The following is a 27,497-nucleotide window of genomic DNA, read 5'->3' on the forward strand; positions in this document are numbered from 1 at the left end:
GATTATAAATAGGCTTATGTTATCGTTTTCCTCATGATTGAACAATATAATTTTGCCTATTTCCTTATTTATTTTCATTCTTGCAAACCCTAGTCTTGGTTGTCGACGGGAAGGACTCCCGAGACTTATATTATCCGTTATCCGGCATCTCGTTAAGGAGAATATCCTTAACAGTTGATGCTTTCACCGAACTCATGGCTGTCCAGCAATACGGTGTCAGACGAACGTAGAATCTAAGTACGGTACCCACATTCGCGATGACTCGCGGCATAGATACGTCGCTTGCACTGGATGGACAACCGATACTCCTGTGCTCGCGACCTTGGAGCATCTCGGGGCGTCTGTGGCGCGAATGGAAACTCGTATGGATGAATTCGATCGTCGATTAGTGCTGCCTCATTCAGAGGCGGAACCCCTATATAATACCCAACCACTGGTTGGTTTACAGACCTTCTTCCACAATCTTTGCCGATCCTGATCCCCACGAAATCGGTAACCGTTGTCGCCTCTAGGCCGCCTGTTTTTGGACCGACTGGGATACCTCCGCTTTTGACGCCTCTCGCATTGCATGTGGCGACGAACACCTGGTTCACAGCATCCAACCTACCCCACATTGAGTCAGCCCTACGCCGGGTACAAACTGCAGGATTCGGGTCAATTTCTACAACCATCAACCGCCCCTTTGACCACGACTTTCCCATACCCTAACACGGGATGGAATTTTGTGCGGCCTACATCCGCGCATATGCTAATTCCGAACTCCTGGGATCATCCCAATTGGAGACCGGAGATTGACCAGGGGCAGTTCCGATAGCCCTCGTCGTGGGATAACTCAGCATGGCGTTCGCCGAACGGGCTTCGACCCAATGATCACCAGAGATCCATAAGGATGAAACCCCCTAGGTTCGACGGGTCGAATGCAGTAAACTGGATAACAACACATATATGACACGGCACAATAACGACACTATATTAATGTTACTCCATTTCTTAACGTGTAACACGAACACGACACTATGCTAATACTAAGTGCTCTATTAGCCTAAACCTAATGAAATTTTAAAATAAATAAAATAATAATATTATTATAATATTATTTCTTAACGTGTAATACGAACACTACACAAAATTTTTGTGTCGTTATCATGTCGACACGACAAGGACATGAACCCAATAAGCTTTGACACATACCCATTAATTTCGAGCGGGTTCGTGTCGTATTATCGCGTCGTGCCAAAGATTGTCAGCCCTAAGTGTTGTTTTGTGAGTTAATGAAGTGAGAGTAAAGTAAGAGAGATGAAAAAGTAGAGATAGTGTTGTTTTCAGTTAAGAAAACGTTTCATTTTTAATGGGACAATCAAAAAAGAAAAACGTTTCATTTTTAATAGGACATAGAGTGTACACGTTAGCAAATAGTTGCATGTGTACAACTATAGCTCTAATGGATATTAAATGTCCATTTACAGAATATGGCCATTTCTTACAAGTAGAAAATGCTCCAAGTATATCTATGATATTACAAAGACGAGCTATGACAGTCAGTGCATCATTTTCGGGAAAACTCCAATTCCGAAGCATGCTCATACAAATGAAAAGACATAGTCAGTACATGGTAAGTTGTATGCGATAAAAAACTACAAACGAATAGTGTTGTGAAGAGTGCGATGAATAGTTACTCACATGTAATAAAGAAATGTTTTCAAAATCCAACATGATGAAGCACTATTACTCTTCTTTTTCAGAAGCATGTGAGAAAGGCGTAATAGGAATTAATTTGACATCTTTTAAACCTCATCATTGCACGATTTATGCACACTTGTCAAAGATCTTGGCAACACACCATTGATGCACTTTTATTAGCATTAAATAAACTTGCAAGTATTGATGCACTTTTTATTAGCACTAAAAATACCTGCAAGTATACATGGTAGATCTAGTATAGCTAAAGGTTAGTACCGGGATATCGAACACGAGAAATAAATTTACAGACTATCTACCACATACTCAGTCTCATATACTATTTGGACACAGTTGAGATTTGATTAAACTAAAAAAAAACAGAAAATAAAAGAAAGTAAAGAAAGCAATTAAATGAAAACAATGAAACAGTTTCGCAGTTTGCAGTTAACTTGGTTTGAGAAAGCAGATGAGACAAGGGAATCCTAGGGTAGTGATTTCATCAACTCATTAGTAATTCTAATTATTTAGTTGTATGTTCATCCGACTCAAGCTCTACTAGGAGTTATTCCTATCGTTTATCAACACTCATGTCACAAATATTGCATTGACATATAAAATATAAATCACTCAAAGTCATCACCAATAAGAGATTAACAATAATCAAAGTAACAACCAAGCAGTTAAATATAAACCAAGGAATAATTAAAGTAAAATGAGTTCTGAACATTAAACAAAATAAAAAGAACTACATAGAGTCAATTACTTTCATCCCCTAGGATTCTATAAATTAGCTATCCATAGACAGATAATCTAAATAAATATAAGCAAAATAGACATGTTCAATCTAACAAAAACTAGATAAAACCCGGAAGAATTAATCATGTTCTTGCTTGATCTCCCTTGAATTCTATGCTCCTTGTAGAAGATGGAGGAATTTATGTGTAAGGTAGGAGATGGAATTAAGGCTCTAAGATTGGTGAATAATATGAGTTAGGTTATGGGGTATTTATAGGCATGAAAAAGGTTTGGAGAAGGTAAATTTTGTTCCCTATAGTGTAAGGAAAAGATTTGTTTTCACAAGGTAATATCTTCTTTCCTTCCCTGAATTTCCGCCTAAATTCCCACCAGCATTTGACAGCTTTGCGCGGCTTTAGTAGAATGGCCATAACTTTCTTCACAGAACTCCAATTGAGATGATCTAGGTACCATTGGAAATCTCTTTCAAATAAAAAGAGAATGACATGTAGAACGCCCTAATCGGACTTCAGGATCGCCGGCAAATTGAGTTTGAATACAGCTGTCGTGCACCGCGTTTTCCCAACGGTCGCTGGCAAGGGTCTAGCGACCGCTGGAGAGAGTCAGAGCCCTCTGGAGTCTTTGCAGCGACCGTTGCATTTGTTCCAGTGGGCCGCTGGGCGTCCCTTCAGTTCCAGCTTCCGAAAATTCACCATTTTATGCCCTTTTTCTGTTCTATTTTGCACATTTCTCACAAAACACGTCAAAATACCAAAATAGACAAAATATACTAATAATGGACGTGTTATGCAACTTTGACACTCAAAACGGACCAAAAAATGGTCTTAAAGCCGTGCAAAATCTGAGCGTATCAAGTGTACAAAGTATATATAGTATAGCTAAGGTCAGTACCGGATATCGAACATAGGGAAAACAATCACCAATTGACTACCTTCTACTAAGCGTCTTTCACTATTTGGAAAACCGAGAGAATTTTGAATTTTTGAAAATAATTTTGTTTTAAAAAGCAAGTAAACAACTAATTGCAAGTAAATCACAAAGATAAAATATGTGAGATAAGGGAATTCTAGGGATGTGCCTTCACAGTTATGGTCATACAAATTCCTACTACAATACCCTAGCACAGTTCTTACTTTAGTAGGACGAGTCACCTAAGTTTTGCCCATGGCACAAGCATAGATTACTAACACTAGGGTTGTCAATCTTAGATCCGTAACTCCTAAAAGCTCCTAAGACCCTTAAGAAGTTCCCACTCTCAATTAACAGTGTCGTTTTAAGGGAAGCTAATTGTAGTGTCTACTAAGTGGACCTAACTTGCCAACCTCCTCTCACGATTATGTAGCAAGTTATATTAAATCATTCACAGAATGTGTCACTCAAACGTGAAGCATTATCCAACAATTATAACGAAAATGGAAAAAATGTCTCCTCTTAATTGACGATTATCAAAATTATCACTTAGGGAAGAAACGAAGTAAAAATAAAATGGATATTAAATAGCAAAACAGAATTTTATAACCAAAGTAGTTACTAACACATCCCTGGAATCCTATTAGTTTAATTTCACATGATAGAATAATCTAAAAACATAGATTGTAGGAAAAATAAAGTGAACATAAGAACTAAAGCAATAAAACCCAAAGGTTGAATCCTTGTAGCCTTTATCTCTCTTGATTCCTTCTTCAACCCCTTGCACTATGAAGAACTCTCAAATTTATGCTATTGAATTAATTGGCAAAAAGAAGATCCTTAATGAAGAGGTTTGAGGGGGAATATATAGTGCTAAAATCGTTCTTCATCAATTTAGGAAAAAGGTGGCTAAGTTTGTTAAATCTTGGGGAGAAAGTAGGTCAATTCTGTGCGCCGCGTTTTCCCAGCGTGCTGCTGCACCTTAGCCAGCGGTCGCTGTGGGTTGATTCGTAGCCTCTGACTCATGGGTAGCGGTCGCTGGCAATCGTCCCGTAGCTTATGGATCTTTTGAAGCGGCCGCTGGACACTCCCCAGCGGTCACTGGGCGTGTCCTTCGTTTCAGCACAACTTTCTCCGGAGCGAACCGCTACTGGCTCAGCGGTTGTTGGGCCTCAACGCTCGCTGGCTGTGTTGAAGCGGACCGATGGGCTTCTCGAATGCTCTAGATTTTCAACATCAACTTTTAACTATCGTTTTAGGCTCAAATATGCACATTTCTCACAAAGCACGTCAAAATACCAAAATAGATAAAACATGCGGACATGAATTGTGATTTTGACATTAAAAATGGACCAAATAAAGACCTTAAAACAGTGTAAAATCCGAGCTTATCAACCATTCATCTCCATGCAGAATGGTATCAAACATGCTATAATGAGAACTCCCATGCAAAAATATACTCCATCCGTCCTAGCTAGAGGCGGACCTACGTTGATTAATGGGAGATCCTTGAAACCCACAACAATTTGGATTTTACTATATTATACATATACGTACAAGACAAAATAAGTTCTAGCTTAGTTAGTTCGTGGAGCTACCTCGGAACTAGTAGAACATGAGATCGAACACCACCAGCACCAATTTTATTTTTGAGCGCACTTTTATATATTTTTTTATTTTCTCAATCTAGTAATTTTATGTAAATATTGTTATTGTAAGATTATAAAGAAATGTATCTTTAATTTATATTGCTCATTCTTAAATTATTTATCTCTCATTATCCATCTCTATCTCGTAGCTCTATAATGTTCTTGTCGGACTGTTTGTGACGTAGTTGACACTAAAAATATACCACAATTGTTAATACTCCTCCATTCGTGGAAAATATTCTCATTATAGGAAGAAACGAGTTTTAATTTGTAATAGGTAAAGTATTTAAATTATGAATGACTTTTCATTTTTAGTATGAGACTAGTTTTGATACACGGAATGAAATAGAAAGATCAAACTACTTTTTTTTTTTGGACGAAAGAAGTACTAGTAATTTTGACCGCCCAATATCAAAATCATGTGTCCGCCACTGGTCCCAGCCTAAGTGACATATGTTTTTCACACGTATTCTGTGAAAATGATAAAAAAAATTAGTTAAAATGAAGGGAAAGTAAAGTAAAATAGATAATACTCCCTCCGTCCCCCATTAAGAGTCACACTTTTCTATTTCGGTCCGTCCCCAATTAAGAGTCACACTTCATTTTTGCCATAAATAGTAAGTAGGTCCCACATTCCACTAACTCAATTTACTCACATTTTATTATAAAACCAATATAAAAAAATGGATCCCACATTCCACTAACTTTTTCAACCAACTTTTCTTTACATTTCTTAAAACCCGTGCCCGGTCAAAGAGTGACTCCTAATAGGGGACGGAGGGAGTAATATAGAAGAGACTCTCATCTACATTATTCTCTCTCTCACTTTACTTTCACTCCACTTTAACTATTTATTATCATTTTCATAAAACACGTGCGGAAAAAAATGGTAACTTATGCTGGGACAAATGGAGTATATGGTTTTGGAAAAGAGAAGATTTCTACGGTCGCCACATTTATTTTCCTTGCGTACATTGTCGAGGAAATCTTACTATAAAGAAGAGAGTTTTTTTCTTCACCAATCATCCCTCCAATACTTTCAAACACTACACACTTAAAACCTCTTTCACGAGCAAGTTTCCACGCAAGCACCAAGTACTTTCAACAAGTTTTGCACCTCTTCATTTAAGTAAGTCTTTTATTCAAAATCTTTTACTTCAAGCATGCGTTTTTTTTTAAAGAAAACCCCGTTGCATGTTTAGAAAAAATCTCGAGAACATACTCCCTTTCGTTCCATAGTGGAGGCATTTCTTGTGAGCATGCTTGGCTTTAATCTACTCCCTCCATTCCGTAGTTGTGGAATCATTTTACCATTTTGGTACGTTCTACAGTAGTGGAGTCATTTCTCTTTTTAGTAAATATCAACTATTTCTTCTTCCTTACTTTACTCTATCTTACCTTATTCTCTCTTCATCTTTCTACCTTATTCATTTCCTACTTTATTATTCATTTACTTAACCCAGTTAACACATTTTTAATCTTTGTACCTACAAAACAAACCAATTTTCGTTCTTACAATCATCTTTTGATCTTTTTGAAAATAAGCATTTTAAAACGGCAGTACCTTTGGATATTAATAACAGAAGATCGAACAATTCAAATTTAATTTCCTTCAGTGAAAATGAAGTTGGATGAGTTGTTTACCTGCCTTTAAAATTTAGAACGATCGGACAACGTTTGAACCTCCGATCGTATAGAAAACCGACACCGCTACTGTTGAAAACAACCACCACTTCGGAAACTAGTAACAGAAGATCTAAGAGTGTCCACTATAGTTGGCCAGGCCAAGCCACAAAATCGTGGCCGGGCCACCAATGCCCATGTTTCCCACTATAGTGGACATGGCCAAGCCACCAAAAAATTTATTTTTTCCATTTTGTTTATATTTTAATTCTACTACAATAAAAATTGTAGACTACAATAATTAAATAAAATGCATAATTTAATGAAAACCAAATCGAAAACCAAATCTTCGTTGCATTATAGAACGGGGTAAAATTATACAACGAAAATTGTTTTAGAACATGCAAACAAAATCATAAATAAACACCGCCATCGCCGACTACTCGGTGTCATCATCAGAATCCGCCGCTTCATCTTCACCCGTTGCATCGTCACCGCCAACACCACCGCTCTGAGGTCCCGTCGCCGCCGCCTCCGTGTCCTCCCACCCCAACAACGACCTCAGCCTCACTATAAGGTCGTAGTACATCATCTTGGTAGTCGGGTCGGTCGACTTCTCATACAAGGCCAGAGTGTCCTTGAGTTCCTTTATCATCTGCACCGCTAGGGTGTTGTTCAACGCCGCTCGGGCCGATCCGGGGGGGGGGGAGGGTGCAGACGGGCCCGCAGCAGAGTGTTGGGAGGCAGCGGCGGAGGCGGATCTAGCGGCTCGGATTGCGGACTGTTGACCCAGGGGCCGTGGACGCCGGGATAGTGAGAGGGGGGGGGCTCCTCCATAACCTCGTAGTTGAGGTCGAAGGTCCTTGAACCGCCGCTACTACTGCTGCAGTTGCCGCCCCTGCCCCGTCTTGTACGGCTCGGCCCCAGAATCAGACGCGTTCTCGCAGATGGCTCTGAATTTTGGGGAGTCCCGCAGAACGAGGAATTCTGCCCAATAGGTAAACTTCTTGCCTACTTGCACATTGAACAACTGCATCGACGGGGATTTTATGTCGGCTTCGCTGCGGCCACTCTGAGCAGTGCGCATTTGGTTCTCGTATATACCAATGAACTTCCGAAGAGCTGTAGTGATCCTGCCGAACTTCTTCCGAATCTGATCGGGTGTACGGTCGACGCTCCTTGGCGGTTTGAATTCATTGTACACCACCAAGACTTTCCGCCAGAAGCATAAGTCGGTCTGATCCGTGCCAACTATGGCATCTGTCGTCACCGCGTCCCATGCCCTAGCAATAGCAATGGACTCGGCGTCTGTGTACAGAAACCCTCGTCGACCACGACCGCCATCGCCATCTCCGTGACCACCGCCGCCATCGCCTTGTCCGCGACCACCGCGGCCGCCTTGCTGCCCACCGTCGCCGTTGCCGCCACCTCGCGCGGATCCTCCGCCTCGCCCGCCGCCGCCGCCGCCCCTTCGCCCTTCGTTGCCGCCGCCACTTCGCCCACCGCCGCTTCTTCCACCGCCTCCTCTCCTCGTCTCTACACGACCGGGCGTCGGCGTCGGGGTATCAGGCGACCCCATCAATTGTTCCCATGTGAATCTATCAGATTCATCAAGCGGAGATTGACTGCTCTGGAATGGGGAGGATTGAAATTGGGATGGGAAGTTTATCGCGTCCATGTTGGGTCGGTAGTCGTCCGTCCCTGGTTGGGTACGACCCGCATATCTCTGCTGATAAGTCGGGGACTGACCCCGGTTTTGGGGTGTTTGTTGACACGACGCCAGTGATGGCGGACTCCACATCTGGGATGGAGAAGGGGTGGGACTCGATCTCTAGCGTTGGGGGTGAAAAGCTCCCCTGTCCCGAATCTCCATAACCGGGATCATCTCCGCGTTGCATTTCACAAAAATTCAAATTGAAGGGAATATGGTAAATTGTGTGTGAGAGTAGAGTAAAAATAAGATTTGAATTTTAGGTATATATAGAAAAAATTTCGAAAAAATAAAAAATAAAAAATCAGCAAATAGGGGGAGCTACGGCCCGTGGCCGATGCAATAGGAGGGCCGCGGCTCGAGCCCAAGCGCCGCGGCCAGGCCACGATCGTGGCGCTCCCATGTCCCCCCACCCCCGCCGCGGCTGCCCATCCCCGTCACTATAGGGAGCCGCGGCTCGCGGCTCTCCCGTGGCCCGGCCGCGGCTCCCCTATAGTGGATGCTCTAACCATTAAACATTAATTTCCTTCGGCCAAAATGATGCCTTAAGAGTCATCTACCTTCGTGTATAATTTTAGGATAATCGGAATGTTTGGACATCTGATCGTAAATTAAAATCGAGACTATCTTTTCCTCGATAGGAAAGAGGAGAGAAGGAGAAAGAGATGTTAGAGAGAAAGAGGCGTAGAGCATAGCCAAGATTTGACGTAAGGAGGGGTAAAAATATATTTATAAACAAATTTTGTTGTAAAGAGAAGGGACATTAAAGGGAGAATTTAAAATAAATTTATAAATTTGAAGAAAAATGCATTGAAATAAATTTTTGAGGGCCAAATGCCCCACCACCCCTCCGCGTATATCCGCCCATGGGCCGTAGGTAGTGAAATAAAAGAAAGGTTGGAGGCAGTGTTTTAAAAATCGGACCGGACCGACTGGTTGGACCAGTTTGGCCGCGAACCGATGTCGTGTCCGGTCCGGTTTGCCCCTTAAAACTGTTGTGTTGTTTGGCCGTTTCAGACCAGATAAACCGGGCGGTTGGACTGGGAACCGCTGGCCGGTTTAACCGATTTGTCAAAATATAAAGAAATTTTTTCACGCTCTCAGACTCTTTTGTGCCCTTATCTTCATCGCAGCCCAGAATTATTCTATTTGTGAGGAGCAATGACAGTGTAGCTCTAGAGAATGACCAACAAATATTGAGATATAGAGTAGAGATCGAGAAATAGAACAAAGATTGAGAGGATTTAGAAGTAGAAGAGAAATAGATAAACTATATCTAGAGAATGACCAACAAATTTTGAGATATAGAGTAGAGATTGAGAAATAGAACAAAGATTGAGAGGATTTAGAAGTAGAAGAGAAATAGATAAACTATGCGATGGAGAAGAGGTTTCAAAATATGGAGGGGGAGGTGGGGGTATTTTCTTGGCGGCGCATGAGGGAATAAGACTAGGGTTGAGAATTGTGATTTAAATATATATATATATGGGTGTACCGTGTGGTGGTTGTATGGATAAGTGAAGTTTAATTTTAAAATCTCAAATTTATTTTAATTTAACAGTACATTATGTGTATATATTTTCACTTCAATATTTTGATGTGAATATGTACCGTATGGGTTTAGGGAAAGTATAATAATTTTTAATTTTAAAATTAAATTATAGTACTCCCCCCGTCTCAGATAATTTGAGACACTTTGATCAGGTACAAGTTTTAAGAAATTTAAGGAAAGTGAACTGAAAAAGTTGGTGGGATGTGGGTCCTACTTTTAAAGTATTAATTTTATAATAAAATGTGAGTAGGAATGAGTTAGTGGAATATGAAGTCCATTACCAAAAATGGTAAAAGTGAAGTGGGATAAATTATGTGGGACGACCCGAAATGGAATATTGGGTCGAATTATCTGGGACAGAGGGAGTATTACACAATATGTGAAGTTAGGATTGAGAATAATATAGTAATGTAAATAATTTTTGAATATTATGATTAGAGTTTATGAATTTATATTTGTTGTTATGTTTAAGTATTTTGTTAAAATATTTTGTTCACTACTTTCACATGAACTCATGTGTAATTGTGTAGACTTATAGGCATTTTAAGTTATTAATACTCCCTCCGTCCCGCTTAAGATGACACGTTTTCCTTTTTAGTTTGTCTCAACTAAGATGACACATTTCCTTTTTTGGTAACTTTCTCTCTCCAATTAAATACTCAACCACTTTTTCTCACTCCTATTAAAATATCCATTTTTCTTTATCTCTCTACTTTAATACCTACACCCATTTCTCTCTCTCCAATTAAACACTTTAACTAATAATTCCTAAAATCCCGTGCCGATTAAGCAATGTGTCATCTTAGTCGGGACGAAGAGAGTAGAATAATAGATATTTAATTATATATATGCTACAGTATTTCGTTTCAACTGGTGGGATCCGACCGGTTGAACTATGAACCGATAGCTGCATCGATTCACTCACCGGTCTGGTTTTTAAAACATTGGTTGGAGGCGTGTCTTTGCAAATAAGGAAATGGGAATGAGTTTGAAATATAAAAAAATTGTACAACTTCGGGCTTCAAAGCTCTCTTTTGGGCTGATAATATTATAACTTGGGCCGAAATAGTCAAAGTATGAGCCCAAATCTTCGTTCAATTATGTTGGGCCAAAAATTTTACTGGAGCCACTTTAAATTTAATTATTTGTGGGCTAATTTAATTATTTCTTGAACCCTATTTAATTAATTTTAGATTGAGATTAATTAATATTATGGAGTATAAATTAATTTAAATGCTTGGACTTTTTTGAATTAATTAAATTGAGTGAACTTGTATAATTTTGATTCAAGTTAATCTTCAGACTTATTAAATTAATTAATCTTTCAATTAATTAATGTCAATAATTAAATATTCGGATTTAAGCGAAATAGTTAATATTTGAAAGAACAAGAAGATATGATGCATATCATTGGTGCATATCATTTGTTTATTTGTCAAAATTAAATAGATTATTATCTTTTATTGGACAATGTCCATAGTAAGGAATTTAACTCCAAGTGAGTTAATATTGTTTTATGGAGTTTATAAGTATACGAAGTGAATTTTTCTATCCTACATACAAATATGAATAAAAATATGAAGTATATTTGAGATAATATTTATTTATGCAAATAATGTTGTCTTGCCATAGTAATTTGTTTATGCATAATGCCTATCTATTTTGGCTATACTGAATATGTAATGCCAAAATTTATAAATCAAATTCGGGTACTAGCAAGGGAGAATTGTCCATGTACCTTTTCTCCAATTCCATTCTCTCTTCTTGATTTCCGCCCCTAATCACAATTAATCATGTTTAATTATCCTTAATAAAATGCGATTGTGACAAAGATCAAACTTTGAGTTTAGGATCAGTTAGAAAGATTTAAGGTCGAGTTCTACATCATCATGTGGAGAAGTCGCAAGCAATTTTCACTCTTTTGATAATAGTTCTGTAATATCTGAACTGCAAAATTCACAATTATTTAAGTTTATTATTTTGTGTATTAGTTGTGTTCTGCAATATATGTTTAGCATGTAAATTTATTTATTCACATAATTGATCAAATATATTCTTCATCAGATTTGTTTTATATATGCATGTCTTCCGTCGTGTATATGTCACTAATATCCCAATAACCTTTAGACTACATGATCACCCTATTACTAACCCATCTCACAGAATGATCATTTGAAAGTGAGAATGATATTGTTATCATTACTTTTATTATAACTAACCACCACTACCACTACTTTTGTTGGCTTATGCTAGAATATACCATTAACTTAAATGTGGTGGATGTATGGCGTAGTTGAATTAATTAATCTACTTTTGTTGGTTTATGCTAGAATATACCATTAACTTATATTTGTTGGATGTATGGCGTAGTTGAATCAATTAATCTACTTAATCTACTACACGTTGTTATATTGCGTAGTTGAATTAATTAATCTACTTTTGTTGGTTTATGCTAGAATATACCATCAACTTATATTTGTTGGATGTATGGCGTAGTTGAATCAATTAATCTACTTAATCTACTACACGTTGTTATATTGATAACTCCAATGTTAATACTTTTATTATAAACACATATTAGAGTAATTAATTGTCAAACCATCATTTAATTGCTAACTACAACTACTTTAAGGCCATAGGATTTTAGAAAACGTGTGGTCTACAATTTGTCGCGTGTAATTTTCATTTTAATTAATAAAATAAAAAAAGATAGAAAAAACTCCAAATTAGGGTTTTGGATGAAAATGTCAATATAGTGTTTCGAAAATATCAACACAATGCTTTGAGAATGTCAACACAATGCTTTAAGAATGTTAACCCGTTGCTTATGACATTCTACATGTATTATATTGACATATTTTATATAGTATGTTGACATTTCTGCTTGTACGAAAAAACTAAAAAATTTTGAATTTTTTTTCAAATTTTGACGTCGGAACATATGCATGTAGGATATCGTTGGAATCCCTATGAAATTATCTTTAATTTGATATGTGTTATATGAATTTAAAGTTTTGGGATTTCTTTTAAAAGTTAGTTATAACTAAACATGTAGTTAATTGACATTAATACCCATATTGATATTTTTTGGAATTAATCTTATGGCCTTATTGACGTTTTTCATAAATCGTATTGACATTTAGGGATTGATGATCTAAGCCCTTAATTTGAATATCTAATGCCTATTATTTAGTTGTAGTTAACAATTAAGTTATGAGTTAGCAATATAACACTCCCCTCTCGTGATATAAGCTCATAAGAATAATAAAAGGTATTTTACGTGGCATAAAAAACTTATAATTACTAAATCACTAATATCAAGTACTAATACACTATTTTTTTTGTCGTGCAGCATCACTTTTATTATAAATATTTAAATATGGACTCGAGTTTAGTAGTAAAAAAATTCGGTGGGACATCACTTTTAATATTGGCACCCAGTCATACTTAACATTCACAATGTACGTGTATTATAATAGAGGATCCGGCATTATATATATACTGTATGATTTTAAATTGTGGCATATATTCCATTTAACACCAACAAACAAGTTGATTATATATCTGAAAATAAAGGATCAGAGAGTCTAAAAATGTATGTGATAGAAAGAATAAAATTAAACATCGTAACAAGCATTAATATGATATAGAAAGGTTGGTGATGAGGAAGAATGAGTTTTGTAGTTTTTCTTGGGTTTGCAATTGCACTTGTTTCTTCTTTGCCACAAACCCTTAAATGACAAACATCCTCCTCTTCTTCTTCCCCCTTCTTGGCTACACATCATCATTGCCTTCTTCTTCCTCTCTCTTCCTTGTTCTGTATTTCTAATTTCTTTCTCCTTATTTTCTGTCTCCCCCACCTACACACCATTCAACCATGTTGACATAGAAATGGGCCATACACTAGTTGATAAAATGATGAAAATTGTGACCACATTTCTCTAACTTCATATATGCATGCATGTGTAGGAAAGAAGCAAAGTGTGACCACATAAGCACTTTACATATGGGTTGGGCACTTGTCACATGCGAGAGGGACACCCATCATGATTGATGGCTATCTAACATAAAATCTCAATTGTCTTCTCTCTTGCTACATCAATTCTTTCTCGTAAATCTCACACTTTATTCTACGAAAACCTCTCAATTGTCCATTTCACATTTGGTACTAATACTCCTTCCGTCCACTAATGTAAGACCAATTTGACCGGGTATGGGTAAAAAGAAATGTAGTTGAAAGTGAGTGGAAAATGTTAGCAGAAGTCGGGAGTCGGGTCATACTTTTGTATATTAATTTTATATTGAAATGTGAGTGAAATAACATTAGTGAAATGTGAGGTCCATTACCAAAAATAAAAATGCAAAGGAGATATTTATTGATCGACAGACGAAAATAACAAAATGAAACACTTATTGGTATACGGAGGGAGTAATATATAGTAGTTATAATTTGCACGCACAATATTTGGTACTAATGAAACAAAAGTAGATAATAATTAGTCACCATAAAACAATTAAGCTGTCTCCCTCCTATTCAAATTTCTAAGTCATTCATATTCCCATTTCCAAGGGAAGGTGATATTTTCTGTTTTTAAACATACTCTATATATCATTGCAATTTTTAAACAGACTTTGCAATTTGCATATATATTATATTTAGGATAGTGAAAAAAAAAACTAAATCTTCATACATAATCAAATAAGCAAACACAGAGATAGTGCATACCCCTCGTATTATTTTTGAACTAATGGTTGAGATTGGGTTTGTAGTTATATAGTATTTCACGATTACCTTTTGTTGTGGCATCTGTTTGTGAGTAGAAAGAGAGGAATCTACGGATTCTCCTCGGGGCGAAGTTTCTTGAATGGAAGGAGTGTTTGGTGCACTAACACTAACACTAACATCCGCGCTCTGTGTTCCGACATCTCTAGTCTTCTTCTCTGAGAGGAAATGAATAATATATGTTTAAATTAAGGGCAATTTAATTTAATTTAATTTAAAGCTAACCTTGGATTTTGAAAGTCTGAAAATGGAGTGGCGCGGAAATGGTGATTCTGTTACTAGTTAGAGTGCTGAAGGATCTGACGCCTAAGGCTTTGGCCGACAAGCATTCCACGGGCACTTGGCCTGAAAGCGGATTCGATATGTATTTCTCAGCATCGCTCCATTTTGACTGCAGCCCACCTATGTATTCACACGACCACACTCCTCGTCTCTGCAACCCTGGCATTCCGCTCTTACAAATTATACTCTAAATACTTTTAATCATCATTATTTGTTATTCATTGCTTACCTTTGATGGCTGCTGTGAATGAATATGTTGAAGGATCAATTTTGTCTGCCAACCACAATACTAGTAGTATAAGTTAAGTTTCAACTTGTGAGCAGCTTAATTGATTTTTTGTTTATTTATTTATTTACCTGTAGCAGTATATCCAGGAGATGACACAGTGCTGGAAATTGTTGTAGCTGTTCTTAAAGACCTTTCATCTTCTCTGAAGCTCTTCCAATTTGATGCTGAAAACCGCCTCGTGTTCGTGCTGATTTGAGGCTTGACACACCATTCTTTGTGGTTGAACTCAGCCATGCTTTCTAGCTTAGAATAGGATCTTGATTTTTTTAGTATTTGAAATTTCTGTTTGGTTTGATAGAGTTGCTACTTGTAGTTTAATACTTACAAGTAGAAACAAAAAAGTTGAATGTTTTTTTTTTTGAAAGGTGCTTTTGAAATAGAGTTTGAAATGTGGCCAAGCAATTCAAACTGCATATTCTTGCATTGATTGGAACCTTTTCTGCATACATCTTTTTAGATAATGGGCCATGCCACTAGTTGGCATCTACTGCACAGGAGAAAATCTATGCCTAAACTCCCAAATTTTTTTTTTGGAATTGTCTGACTATTGAATTATTACACTACTAGAATCCGTAATAGATGACAGATGGTTTGAATTTTGAAATGATTGTAGGATTTTTATGAATTTATTCCGTTATAAAAAAACATATGCCTACTGATCAATTAGACATTGTTTTTATTAGTAAAGTTTAAACAGAATTAATTATATCATTGTAAATAATCGTTACAAGTGCTACAATAAATTATTAAACAATACTACATGGTTGAATATATAAATTGACTTCCAATAATCGATAAAATTCAGCTTAGGCCATTTCACAATAATGGACTATAAATTCAACCTATAAAATACAAACGTGTCCATCTCCAGCTATTTTTTCCTGCCACGTCATTATTTTATCTTTTAGCCTCAACACCTGCAATAGCGCTCTATAATTCTGCCCAATAAATTGGCTCATTTTCAATTTCCACGTTAACACAATTTTTCTTCTTTTATAATTTAATATAAATTAATTAAAGGAAAAACCAACTTACTTCAATTAGAAAAAAGAACTACAACTTTAAAAAAAACGAAGAAAACCTTTGGGTATGGAGCAGCTTTAAATCCTTAGGCTAGCTGTCCCACCCATTGAGGTGCCTACAAATCAGCGCGGAGAATAGTCACTGGGACCGCCAGTGGATACCCATGGTAATTAAAAAAAAAAAAAATAGAAACAAACTAATTGTCGGAGGAGTTGTCTTGTTCAAGACCTTGGACCCAACCCTAATCGTCTCTTGACGTCGTTGAGGAGATTCTATAGACCGGCTTTTGTTTCCTTGTCTTCGCACACAGAGATGGACCTAGTGGTGTCCAACATCGTTCTCTACATCGACGCCTTTGTAAAGGTTGTGAGAGTCGGGTCTTCAGATTAAGGCGATTTGGCTTTTCTGACACGGTCAGCTCTGTCTTCCCCTTCCTCTTGGCCGTTTTAACGCCTATGGGACGACTTTGTGTTGGCTCTCATGTGCCAAAAGTCTCATCCATAGGAGAGTTCAAGTCGACCCGATAACCTCCGTCGTTACTGGTGTAGCTGCCATAAGGTTGAGTTTCATCCTCTTCAAACCGTTCGGCTCCAACCCAACTTGGAATTTGGATATATCCTTCAAAAAGAGCCTGACTTCATAGTATTTGAAAGCGGGAAGTAGACCCTTTTTTGAGTACGTCTTCATGGCCATGTCGCGGTTGTCTTAATGATTCGTTGTGGAAGAAGAGCAAGTCAACTATACAATAGACTTCAATTTTTTCAGCCTCTCCTATTTACCATGTCAAAGACAAAGAATAAGGGAAAGAATTTTTAATGTTATAAACGAAATGGGTGGTTCAATGGGATATCTATTTATAGTAGTGTGAGTCAATGTTCCACCATCCGAGGTTTGAGTGGCTATGACGAGAACTACTCTCTCCGTCCTTGAAATTTTGTCATATTTTTCTATTTCAATCCGTCCAATAATATTTGTCACTTTTTACCATTTTTTGTTGTGGACCCCATATTCCACTAACTTATTTTCACTCACATTCTATTATAAAATTAATATTTCCTACCAACTTTTTTAACTTACTTTCCAATATATTTTAAAACTTGTGCCCGGTCAAACTGTGACAAAATAATTAGTTTAAAATTTTAAGTTCAGTTGATTGAGATAATCGTTTCTTCGACCAATTTTAACCGATCGATTATAATAGGCAAACCTATTGCTAATCGATATCAATATCAATTTTGATTATCGTTTTGATGCCTTTATTTAATCAATTAACCAGCAAATCGATTCGATTAATAACTGAACCAATCAATTAACCAATCCTACCTCAAATAGTTTTCTATGCAATGTGCACAAGTAAACGTCGTTAGCTTGTTGTGACGTTGTCTACACGGAAGGTTTAATCCTACTACTCGAGACAATTGTATATAGAGGATAAATAAATATTTTAGTATTCATCGAAACTCGAACGTGTAATTTAAACAAGATTCAATTATATCTTTACTTTCGGCAAAGATACAAATTTGTGTTGGATCATTAAACCGAAAATTAATTTAAGAAAAGGAAAAGTCGTTGATTAAGGTTGGATATGGTGAAGACATTTGGAATATGTTATACTCCCTCTCTTCCATAGTAATGGAGACGTTTCTTTTCGCATAGAAAGTAAAAAAAGTTGTGTTAGGTGAATAATAAAGTGAAAAATGAAAAAGGTAGAGGTATGAATAGAGAATAAAGTAAGAGAAAGTAAAGTAAGTGTGGAAAAATGTGTTGATATGACTATATTACTATGGAACGTACCAAAATGGCAAAATGATTCCATTACTATGAAACGGAGGGAGTATATGACATAAGACAAAACAAAATAAGACAAGGGAATACGCATGATGTTGGGAAATTAAAAAAAAAAATGTAAGTACACATCAATGTAACAATGTTAGCTTATTTTCATGTTTTTGGTTCAATTTTTGATAGTAGGTAAAATTAAACTAGGAATATTCTTGTGGTTTTAATGATCAACGAATTTTCTTTTTGTTTAATTGAATATATCTACTCTTTTTAGTTACAACACACATCAACGGCCAGGAAGGTTCAAGCTAATGATTAAGGGCAAACGCTTTAGTACTAAGCTGATTTTCGCTGTTAGTTGAACAAATTATGAATATTTGATTAGGTATAAATTTTTAATCCATAATTGATAAAGTAAAAGAGATAGAAAGAAAATGTTTTTAAAGTATTGTAAGAGAAGAATGAGTTCAACCTTATAAGAGGGAAAGAAGTTTACAAAATTAGAAAGTTCATATTTTCCAGAGATCAACTAAAAAGGAAAGAGTTCATACTTTTCAAGGACGGAAGAATTATACGACAATGTCGTTTGCTTAAATTAAATAATTGAACTCGTTTTATGTTGAATACTCTTATTTTTCTTCCATATGTTATTGATTTTTTCTATAGTTTTCTCAACTATATTTCCCAATTATAACTTGAGTTTTATTATTTTAATTTTTAATTTGGTAGAATATTCTTTATTCTTGTTAGACGTTACACATAATATTATTAATACACAAAATTATAGACAAATTCACCTTAATAGTGAGATTTAAACGTCATTTGATATACGAATAAGTTATTTATAGAAAAATTTACATTACAATAGGAGTATATGTAATGAAATAAGTGAAATTTATATAAATAAATTTGTAGTAATAATTCATTATTGAACGCTTTGTGTTTTGTTGTAAGGATCTATGGCTAGGGGTGACAAATCGTGCGTGTCGGGTCGTTATCGTGTCGACACGATAACGACACGAACACGATAACAACAAACACGAACACGACCCGTTAAGAAAACCTCAAACACGAACACGAACACGACCCGCTACCCTCAGACACGAACACGACACGAACCCATTAACGACACGAACCGTTTCGGGTCAACACGACACGAACCCATTAATGACACGAAAATAAGTATTGAAAAATGAAAATAATAAGAATAATAATATTAAAATATTATGTGTTAATAAGAATAATAATATTAAAATATTTATGTGTTAACGGATAACACGAACACGACACGAACACGCATTGTTAACGGATAACACGAACCCGACACGAACACGACACGAAATTTTCGTGTCCTTAATGGGTCGACCCGATAAGGACACGAACACGATAAGCTCTGACCCAAACCCATTAATTTCGTGCCGGTTCGTGTCGTGTTATCGTGTCGTGTCAAAAATTGCCAGCCCTATCTGTGGCACGAAACGGATCTGAGGCTGAATTTAAAATAGGCAGTTTGTTTTTAAATGGTGGCAGAGAACAGAGAACAGGTACAGTTATTTGCCGTCTCCTTGTTGGTTTTAGAGTTTAGGGTTTTAGAGCATCCACGATAGAAATAGATCATCCATAGGCCAGCTATAGGCTAGCCACTCTCTCTTCCTGCCACGTCAGCAGCACTAAAAATCCACCTGCCACGTCAACATTTACTCAAATAGGCCAGCCGCAGTAAAAATAATTCAAAACAACTACATTTACAGAATTAAATATATGATTAAATTACGAAATTAAATTTACGAGACATATACAGGAAAATTCATTAATTGCATTAAAAAAAAGTACATTCATTTAAAAATATAAATTACATAAATAAAGAAAAAAAATATCGCCGTGCAATCTTCCGTGCCCGCAACTCTTAAATTATATCCTTTTGGAGTTGAATATGAGCATCCACTTGGAGCATGTCGGCATATACCTGGAGGCGGCCGACTTCATCGAGAGGTACCCTATGTCGTACGCTAGGGTTGGCCGTTCCGTGGCTTGGACCGGCTTCATCGTCATTAGCCCAACTAGTCAGTTGTACGCCTTCGTCTTCGACGATCATGTTGTGCATGATAATGTAGGCGTACATTATATCAGCAATGCATTTGATATCCCACAAATGCGTTGGACCCTTAATTCCCGCCCATCGAGACTGGAGCACACCAAATGCGCGCTCCACGTCCTTGCGCGCCGACTCCTGCCGTTCCGCAAAGTAGGCCTTCTTGTCATACGTCGCGTGCCTAATCGTCTTAACAAAGACAGGCCACCTAGGAAATATCCCATCCGCCAAGTAGTAGCCCATATCATGCTGGTTGCCGTTGGCCACAAATGAGATGGCTGGACCGATGCCCTGACACTTCTCGTTGAAGAGGGGCGACGAGTTGAGGTCGTTGTTCGACCCTGCTACCCCAAAATACGCATGCCGATCCACAGCCCGGTAATCAGCTACGGCCTCGAGGATCATCGTGGGATTCTTTCCCTTGTAGCCGGGTCGTGTAGGCCCCTTTCCAGGCAGTTGGACAGCTTCTTCCACTCCCAATGCATACAATCTATGCTCGCCTAACATCCCGGGGAACCCATGCTGCTCCCCGTGCATCCGCATCAGATACTTCGACAATCTTGGGGGTAGGGCTTCAAAGGTACTCGCTCACCGAAAAATTGAATCACGCCCGACAGAAAAACTTCAGACATTCCAGGGCAAGTCGTCTCACCGATGTGGAGGTACTCATCCCACATGTCCGTCGCGCCTCCGTAGGCCAACTGCCTCTTTGATTGCCGCCGTGCACTTTTGAATAGGGGTGTGGCCGGGTCTGTCAGCCGCATCATGCCTGAAGCGGAAATAAAGATATCGACGCTCCAAAGCGTCAACGATACGCATAAACAACTCCCTGCACATTCTAAAACGCCGCCTGAACATGGTTCTTCCGAAACCGCGGGTCCGAAGCGAAGTAGTCGTCATTCAGCCGCTGATGTGCAGCTACGTGATCCCGATCAATCACGGCGGTGGACAACCGGTGGAGGGCGAGGTACCGCCTGCTGTTCGACCCTTCGCATGTACCGCTCTAGCTCGCGGTTCATGTAGGCCTCCATAGCCTCGTTTATCTTCGTACTACTCAGTATCCCCACCACTACCACCACCACCACCACCACCACCGTGCACCACTCGCGTTACTCGATGTTGCTCTTGTACAGAAATTCAGAGAGAGAGAAAACTCGTTAAAACAAGTGGTGCAAATGAAAATGAAACTAAAATCGCGTATATATAGGTTTTAAAAAAAAAAAATTAGAAAATGAAAATTGGCGCTGGCCGATCGGCACGCCACAATGGCGGCTAGCGCATCGGCCAACGCCCTCTAATCCGCTAGCCCACACCGATTTTTTCGCCGATTCTCGGCTGGCCGATTGCAATGGTTCAGCTAGCCGACCGGCTAGCGACGCGAATCGGCTAGCCGGTCGGCTAACCGCTATTGTGGATGCTCTTAAGCATCACTACTGTTCAAACACTTTATTCATATCTGCTTTTGTCTTTTGTTTACAATGCTTATAGACTTACTAATAAAAAATGAACAATATTTTTTTCATATCTATGAACTGATTAAGATTCTATAATTTTCTAATTTATAGCCTAAATAATGTCACATGTGGAGTAGATTATAATGTAATTTAACATATAAGTTTATCGTCATCTTTCGCTCACGAGTGGTTAAAAAAAGTTCACAATTAAACATATATTAGTATACTACTACATCTGTCCCTGAAAATTTGTCATTTATTTTTATTTTCGCCACTAACTTTTTTCAACTCATTTAGTATTATATTTCTTAAAACATGTGTCGAGTGAAATAGTATCAAATTATAAGGGAGGGAAGGAGTACAATTTATTATTATAATGTGCTAAACTGAATGTTTATAATTAATGAAATCGATTCAATATTATAATGGTGTAGATTCCAAATTTATAGCATCACATGTCATTTTCAATAACAATTGACAAACCTAAACTTAAATATCACAAAAACTTTATTTCACACAACTCTTTTCATTTAAATTTATTTTTTACAAATCATATACTAAATCAAAAATAATTTTTTGAGAACTCTAACAAATCTGTTCACATGAAGAAATTTGCAGGAAATATCTATTAATTTGCATTATAACAAGACACATTGTTATGTTATCATGAATTAAGTTGAATGTATTAATGCAAAAAATATTATACTGTATCTTATATTTTAAAATTTGTAATTGTGCAAATGACATCATGGAAATAGAAATAACTGATGCCAACAATTTGCATATAACAAGATCTATTGCAGTGTGATAATGACCTAAGATCAATACACAAAAAATTAATTGAGAGATATTCATGGTTTTTGGTATGCCAGATAGTTTGGCCGAAAACATACTTAAAATGGAAGAAAGATAAAATAGTTTGCCTTTGGTTTGGCAGAATACAATACATAGTTTTATACCCTAGAAAATGGCCGCAGATTTGCACTACATCATGATTATTAACTCACAAACAAATCAAATTCAAAAGTAGCACAGATTCTATCAAGTACTGACATCTGACTGCATCAAATCACCAAGAACGGACGTATGATTTCATGATCTATGACAGAATCAAACAATGTTTACAACAAATTCACACATCAACAAATTTTCTCTCCAACTTCACAACAGATGGAAAAATTTGAAAAAACAATAAATATTACTCCCTCTGCCCCGGCTAAGATGACATGCTTAGCCGGCACAGGATTTTAGGAGTTATTGGTTAAAGTGTTTAATTGGAGAGAGAGAAGGTGAATGTAAGTATTAAAATAGAGAGATAAAGAAAGATGAATATTTTAATAGGAGTGAGAAAAAGTGGTTGAGTGTATTAATTGGAGAGAGAAAGTTACCAAAAAAGAAAATGTGTCATCTTAGTTGGGACAAACTAAAAAGGAAAACGTGTCATCTTAAGCGGGACGGAGGGAGTAGTAATAATCTGTAATTATATAAATGATATGAAGACAAGTTTAGTGGATGTGTAAACTTCCCCCCAATACCCACAAATTTGATGCTGCATATTCCAAACTGAAACATCTTAGGTTTTATCATAGAAAAAAAGCATATTTGTGCCCAAGATTTCTTTTGCTTGACTAAATTCAGCCATGAACTTAACAAAAAAAATCTTATTTAGCCTTGTGCATAAGAGGAGACAAATCGATACACGTTTTCGGTCAGATCACAGTCAGAGGATTCCCATCAACCTTATCTGGTTATTGCTCATATCCAACTCCTCTAGCATTTCAAGATTTCCAATGGACCTTGGCAGATACTGTAAGTCTGCAAAATTGTTACTTATGTTCATCTTGTTGCAAAGCACAAGCTCTTACTCTCTTAAGTTTGCCAATGAAGTAGGCAACTGTCTGATCTTATTGTAATGAGAATCTCCAGAGATTCAATCAGACAGGGAGTGCTTTTAGCCGGTTATAGTCTTCGTGAAGCTCCTTGAATTGTGTGTGGGATTTCCTCAATATTGTTCATTTCAATGTTCAAAACCCTGAGACTGACCAGCGACCCAATAGCTATTATAGGAGGCGGCGGGCAAGCACCTAGCTAGATGCCCTTTGGATCAAATCGTCCAACACCAAATGAGCACCCTTGAGATCCAATACTTGAGAGCCTCTCTGCAGTGCTCCTTTGGATTTCCTGAAACGCCTCCAAACGCAGCTGATCTTCCCTCTCCACGTTTCGGATCAGAGTTTTTGCACCAACGACTTCATCAATGACTTCGTCCGTCGTCATCAATGAAGACTCTGTTGAAGAATGAACGTAGTGCAAGAATGGTGAGGAGGCATCTAGAAGGAGCTGAGTTGGAGCATCTAGTCGGCATCTTCTTCATGATATTTTGGAGCTCATGTCATGTGATATATAAATAGAGTTTGATCTTTGTATTCCTCATTTTACTATCAATAAAATTCCTTCTATGCATATTATCAATTTCTACCGACTCCATTTACACACCCACAATTCAAATCCAACCAAATTGCTTAATCAAAACTAATTCTTCCTTTCTTATTTCACAACTGCAATAGTATGGCCCTTTAATGTTGGCCCAGTCTGCTCCATTGGTAACCAGCCCAAGATGCAACTTGGGCTGGAGCCCAACTCCTTGGAAACCCTAGCTACGTGGCAGATTCTGGTGGGGTGTTGATGCTGAGTCTTTTATATACTCTCAGCCTCTCTTTCCTCTCCCTAATTCGATTCTGCCTCTTTCTCTTCTCTCTGAATCTTGAGTGATGAAATTATGGTTTGTGTGCTTCTTCTTCTCTGGTGCTCTCTGTGCTACAAGCTTGAGAGTGTGGTTCTCTTCTTCCTCTGTTATGCGTGTGTATATACACTGAGTCAGTGAGTGAGTTGAGTGTGAGGGAACTCCTGGTTTCTGGTCAAGATCAATTGACCTATTGTGGTGGTTCCTGGAAGACTGGAGACTTGAAGTGTGGTGTTTGGCCGTGGCTTTGATCCTTGGGTTGTTCTGCAACAAAGTGGTTGCTGGGTCTAGGGTTACAGTGGATACGGTGGAGCAGATTTGTCAACTGCTGTTGTATTCTCCTAAGTGTGGCAAATCGATCAGTGAATAAGGGATTGGAGGGTCGGATAAATAGGCCTCATGTCGAGCCAGTTCCTAGTTTGGAACGCTCAGGGTGTGGCGAACGCCCACACTAGGAGGCATCTGAAGAATTTAATTCGAGATCACAAAATTTTATTTGCTGTCGTGATTGAGCCCCAACGGGCGGTGCCGACAGTGGGGAGGAACCTTCATGGGCTTCGATTTATTGAGGCCAATGTGAGCGGTCATATTTGGAATTTAGCTCATGAGGATTGGACGGTGGAGGTAGTTGATGACTCGAGACAGGTCCTACATGTCAAGGTCACGACTGCAATATTCCCCTTCCCGATCTACATCTCCATTGTTTATGGCAGACACACGAGAGAGACGAGGCATGAGCTGTGGGAAAAGCTTGGGGACATCTCCTTGGCTGTGGAAAAAAGACCGTGGCTAGTGGGAGGTGACTTCAACATATTCCTTACTAATGACAGGGGAGTGATACAGACAGACATAGAGACATGATGGATTTTGCGGATGCTATAGCTGACTGCCAGTTGATAGATCCGGGGTTCGACGGGCCGATGTTTACATGGTATAGGGCAGGGCTTTGGGAGAGGTTGGATAGGATCTTAATCGGGGAGCATTGGACATTGGTGTTTGCAACGACGAGGGTGACCCACTTAGTGAGATTCAGCTCTGATCATGCCCCCTTGCTTGTGCGGTGCCAGTTCTCTGTTCAGACCATGAGGCCAGCGTTCAGATTTCAGAACATGTGGGTGAGGTACGAGACCTTCAAGACCGAGATTGCTAGAGTTTGGGAGGAAAGAACATGATTCAATGGAATGATGAACCTTAAGCTCAAGCTTATCAGAGTTAGGAAGTTCCTAAAGGTGTGGAACAGAGTGGTGTTTGGAAACATACATCAGAACCTAAGGGTGGCCGAGGAGGCGGTACTACAGGCTCAGATCTTATATGACAGCACGCCCACATCAGCACACAGGGCCGACTTGAACAAGGCCTTAGCAGAGTCATAATTGTGACTAAGATGGAGGAGGAGTTCTGGAGGCAGAAGGCGGCCATTAGCTGGGCAGCGGATGGAGAGAGGAACTCCAAGTTCCTCCATGGCTGGGTCAAGCAGAATAGAGTCAAGTCTAGGATTCGCAGCATAGAGGCAGGAGGGCAGACCTTGACAGAGGAGACAGTGATTAGGGACTCTGCGGCAGCCTTCTTTCAGTAGCTCTTGACGTCTGATGTTGGAGATCCTGAGAAGCCAGATCTGTCTCTTATCCACACCCTTCCGGAATCAGTGGACCAGGAGGCTTTGTGCTTGGCGCTGCAGGAGAAGGAAGTCCGGGAGACAGTTTTTGGGATTAGTGGAGATAGTGTGTCGGGTCCACATGGGTTCTCCACCTTGTTCTTCCAGCATTGTTGGGACATTGTGGGGGGCGATGTGATTGCAACTGTTGGGGACTTCTTCAGTGGAGCTTTCATGCCTCGGAGCTTCACGGCGACTATGATTATCCTCATATCGAAGATTCACGTGGGGGGATTACAGGCCGATAAGTCTCTGCAATGTCACGAATAAGATCATCACAAAGTTCTTGGCATCGAGACTTGCACCTTTGCTATCCCTCGTCATTGCACCGAATCAGAGTGGTTTTATTAAGGGGCGGTTACTTAGTGATAATGCCTTGCTTGCCCAGGAACTGATACATGATTTGGGGAAGGAGCTCAACAGTAGGGGTAGGTCGCCTAATCTGGCTCTCAAGCTAGATATGGCGAAGACATATGATAGAGTGCAGTGGCCTTTTCTGCTGAGGGTACTAGAAAAGATGGGTTTCTCACCGACTTGGGTGGGAATGATTAGCAGATGCATCTCTAGCAGATGCATCTCGTCCTGCTGGTTTTTGGTCCTGGTGAATAGTGGCCCGACAGGATTCTTTCAGTCCTCTAGGGGGTTAAGGCAGGGGGACCATTATCGCCTTCTCTTTTTGTGCTTGCAGCAGATTACCTCTCGAGATGTCTTGATAGACTGATCAAGGGGGATAAGGAGATGGTTTACAGATGTCGCAAGAAGGCTCCAGTTATCACTCATCTCTCATATGCTGATGATATCATCATTTTTTCTAGAGCTCACAAAGAGGCGATGGAGAAACTGGTGGGATGCCTAAATCACTACATTGCTGTTTCTGGTCAGATGGTGAACAATGGGAAGACTCACTTCTACTTGGTGGATGAGCATATGGAGTTTGCTGATGTTGTGGAGGACGTTGGAGGCTTTTAGAGAGGGGAGATGCCTTTCACATATCTGGAAGTGCCGATTTTCCGGGGGGCGAGGAGAGCGGATCACTTTTTGCCTCTCAGGCAATGGATGTTAGATAGGATACATACTTGGTCCCATCGTCACCTCGCTTTTGGGGACGGCTGGCTCTGATTAAGAGCACACATATATTACAGGTGATGAGTCCTCTGGTTGGGTTTCTTGATGAGCTGGAGAGGATTCTTGCCAGATATTTTTGGGGTATGGTGGGAGAGAAGAGGAAGCTGCATTGGATTTCTTGGAGACAGATCTGCCTTCCAGTGGCGGAGGGAGGTTTGGGCATTCGCCGGTTTCGGGAGGTAGCAGTGGCTTTTGGGTTCAAGCTGTGGTGGAGGCTCCTTGCACAGGAGTCTCTCTGGGCCCAGTTCATGACCCAGAAGTACAGTATCCTTCCTTGTCATTTGCATACATTTGCATGTTGGTCACATGATAGTCCTACTTGGCGTCGTCTGCGTCGTATTTGGTCATTCATGCATGATTATATTCGTTGGTCCTTGGGTGAGGCGAAGA

The 27,497-nt window shown here is 38.8% G+C and overlaps 2 protein-coding genes across 3 annotated transcripts; one reads left to right on the plus strand and one right to left on the minus strand.

Moving 5' to 3' along the window:
* Positions 1-13,386: 13,386 nt before the first annotated feature.
* Positions 13,387-15,602, minus strand: LOC125212590. Of its 2 annotated transcripts, none has more exons than XM_048112800.1 (5): positions 15,303-15,602; positions 15,175-15,234; positions 14,889-15,104; positions 14,673-14,821; positions 13,387-13,740 (listed from the first exon to the last, which is right to left on the minus strand). In XM_048112800.1, the coding sequence occupies exons 1-5, from the start codon at positions 15,466-15,468 to the stop codon at positions 13,498-13,500; spliced, it is 834 nt and encodes a 277-aa protein (XP_047968757.1). In that variant the 5' UTR covers positions 15,469-15,602; the 3' UTR covers positions 13,387-13,497. The 2 variants fall into 2 exon arrangements, with proteins under 2 accessions (XP_047968757.1, XP_047968758.1); XM_048112801.1 differs by having other exon boundaries at positions 15,175-15,219; positions 15,303-15,599.
* Positions 15,603-25,712: 10,110 nt separating this feature from the next.
* Positions 25,713-26,951, plus strand: LOC125210528. The gene is made up of 4 exons (XM_048110071.1): positions 25,713-25,868; positions 25,938-26,207; positions 26,320-26,487; positions 26,622-26,951. Exons 1-4 carry the CDS (start codon positions 25,713-25,715, stop codon positions 26,949-26,951), a joined length of 924 nt encoding a protein of 307 aa, XP_047966028.1.
* Positions 26,952-27,497: the final 546 nt, after the last annotated feature.

The sequence above is a fragment of the Salvia hispanica genome, chromosome 3 (genome assembly GCF_023119035.1).
Source record: "Salvia hispanica cultivar TCC Black 2014 chromosome 3, UniMelb_Shisp_WGS_1.0, whole genome shotgun sequence".
NCBI classification, from domain to species: Eukaryota; Viridiplantae; Streptophyta; class Magnoliopsida; order Lamiales; family Lamiaceae; genus Salvia; species Salvia hispanica.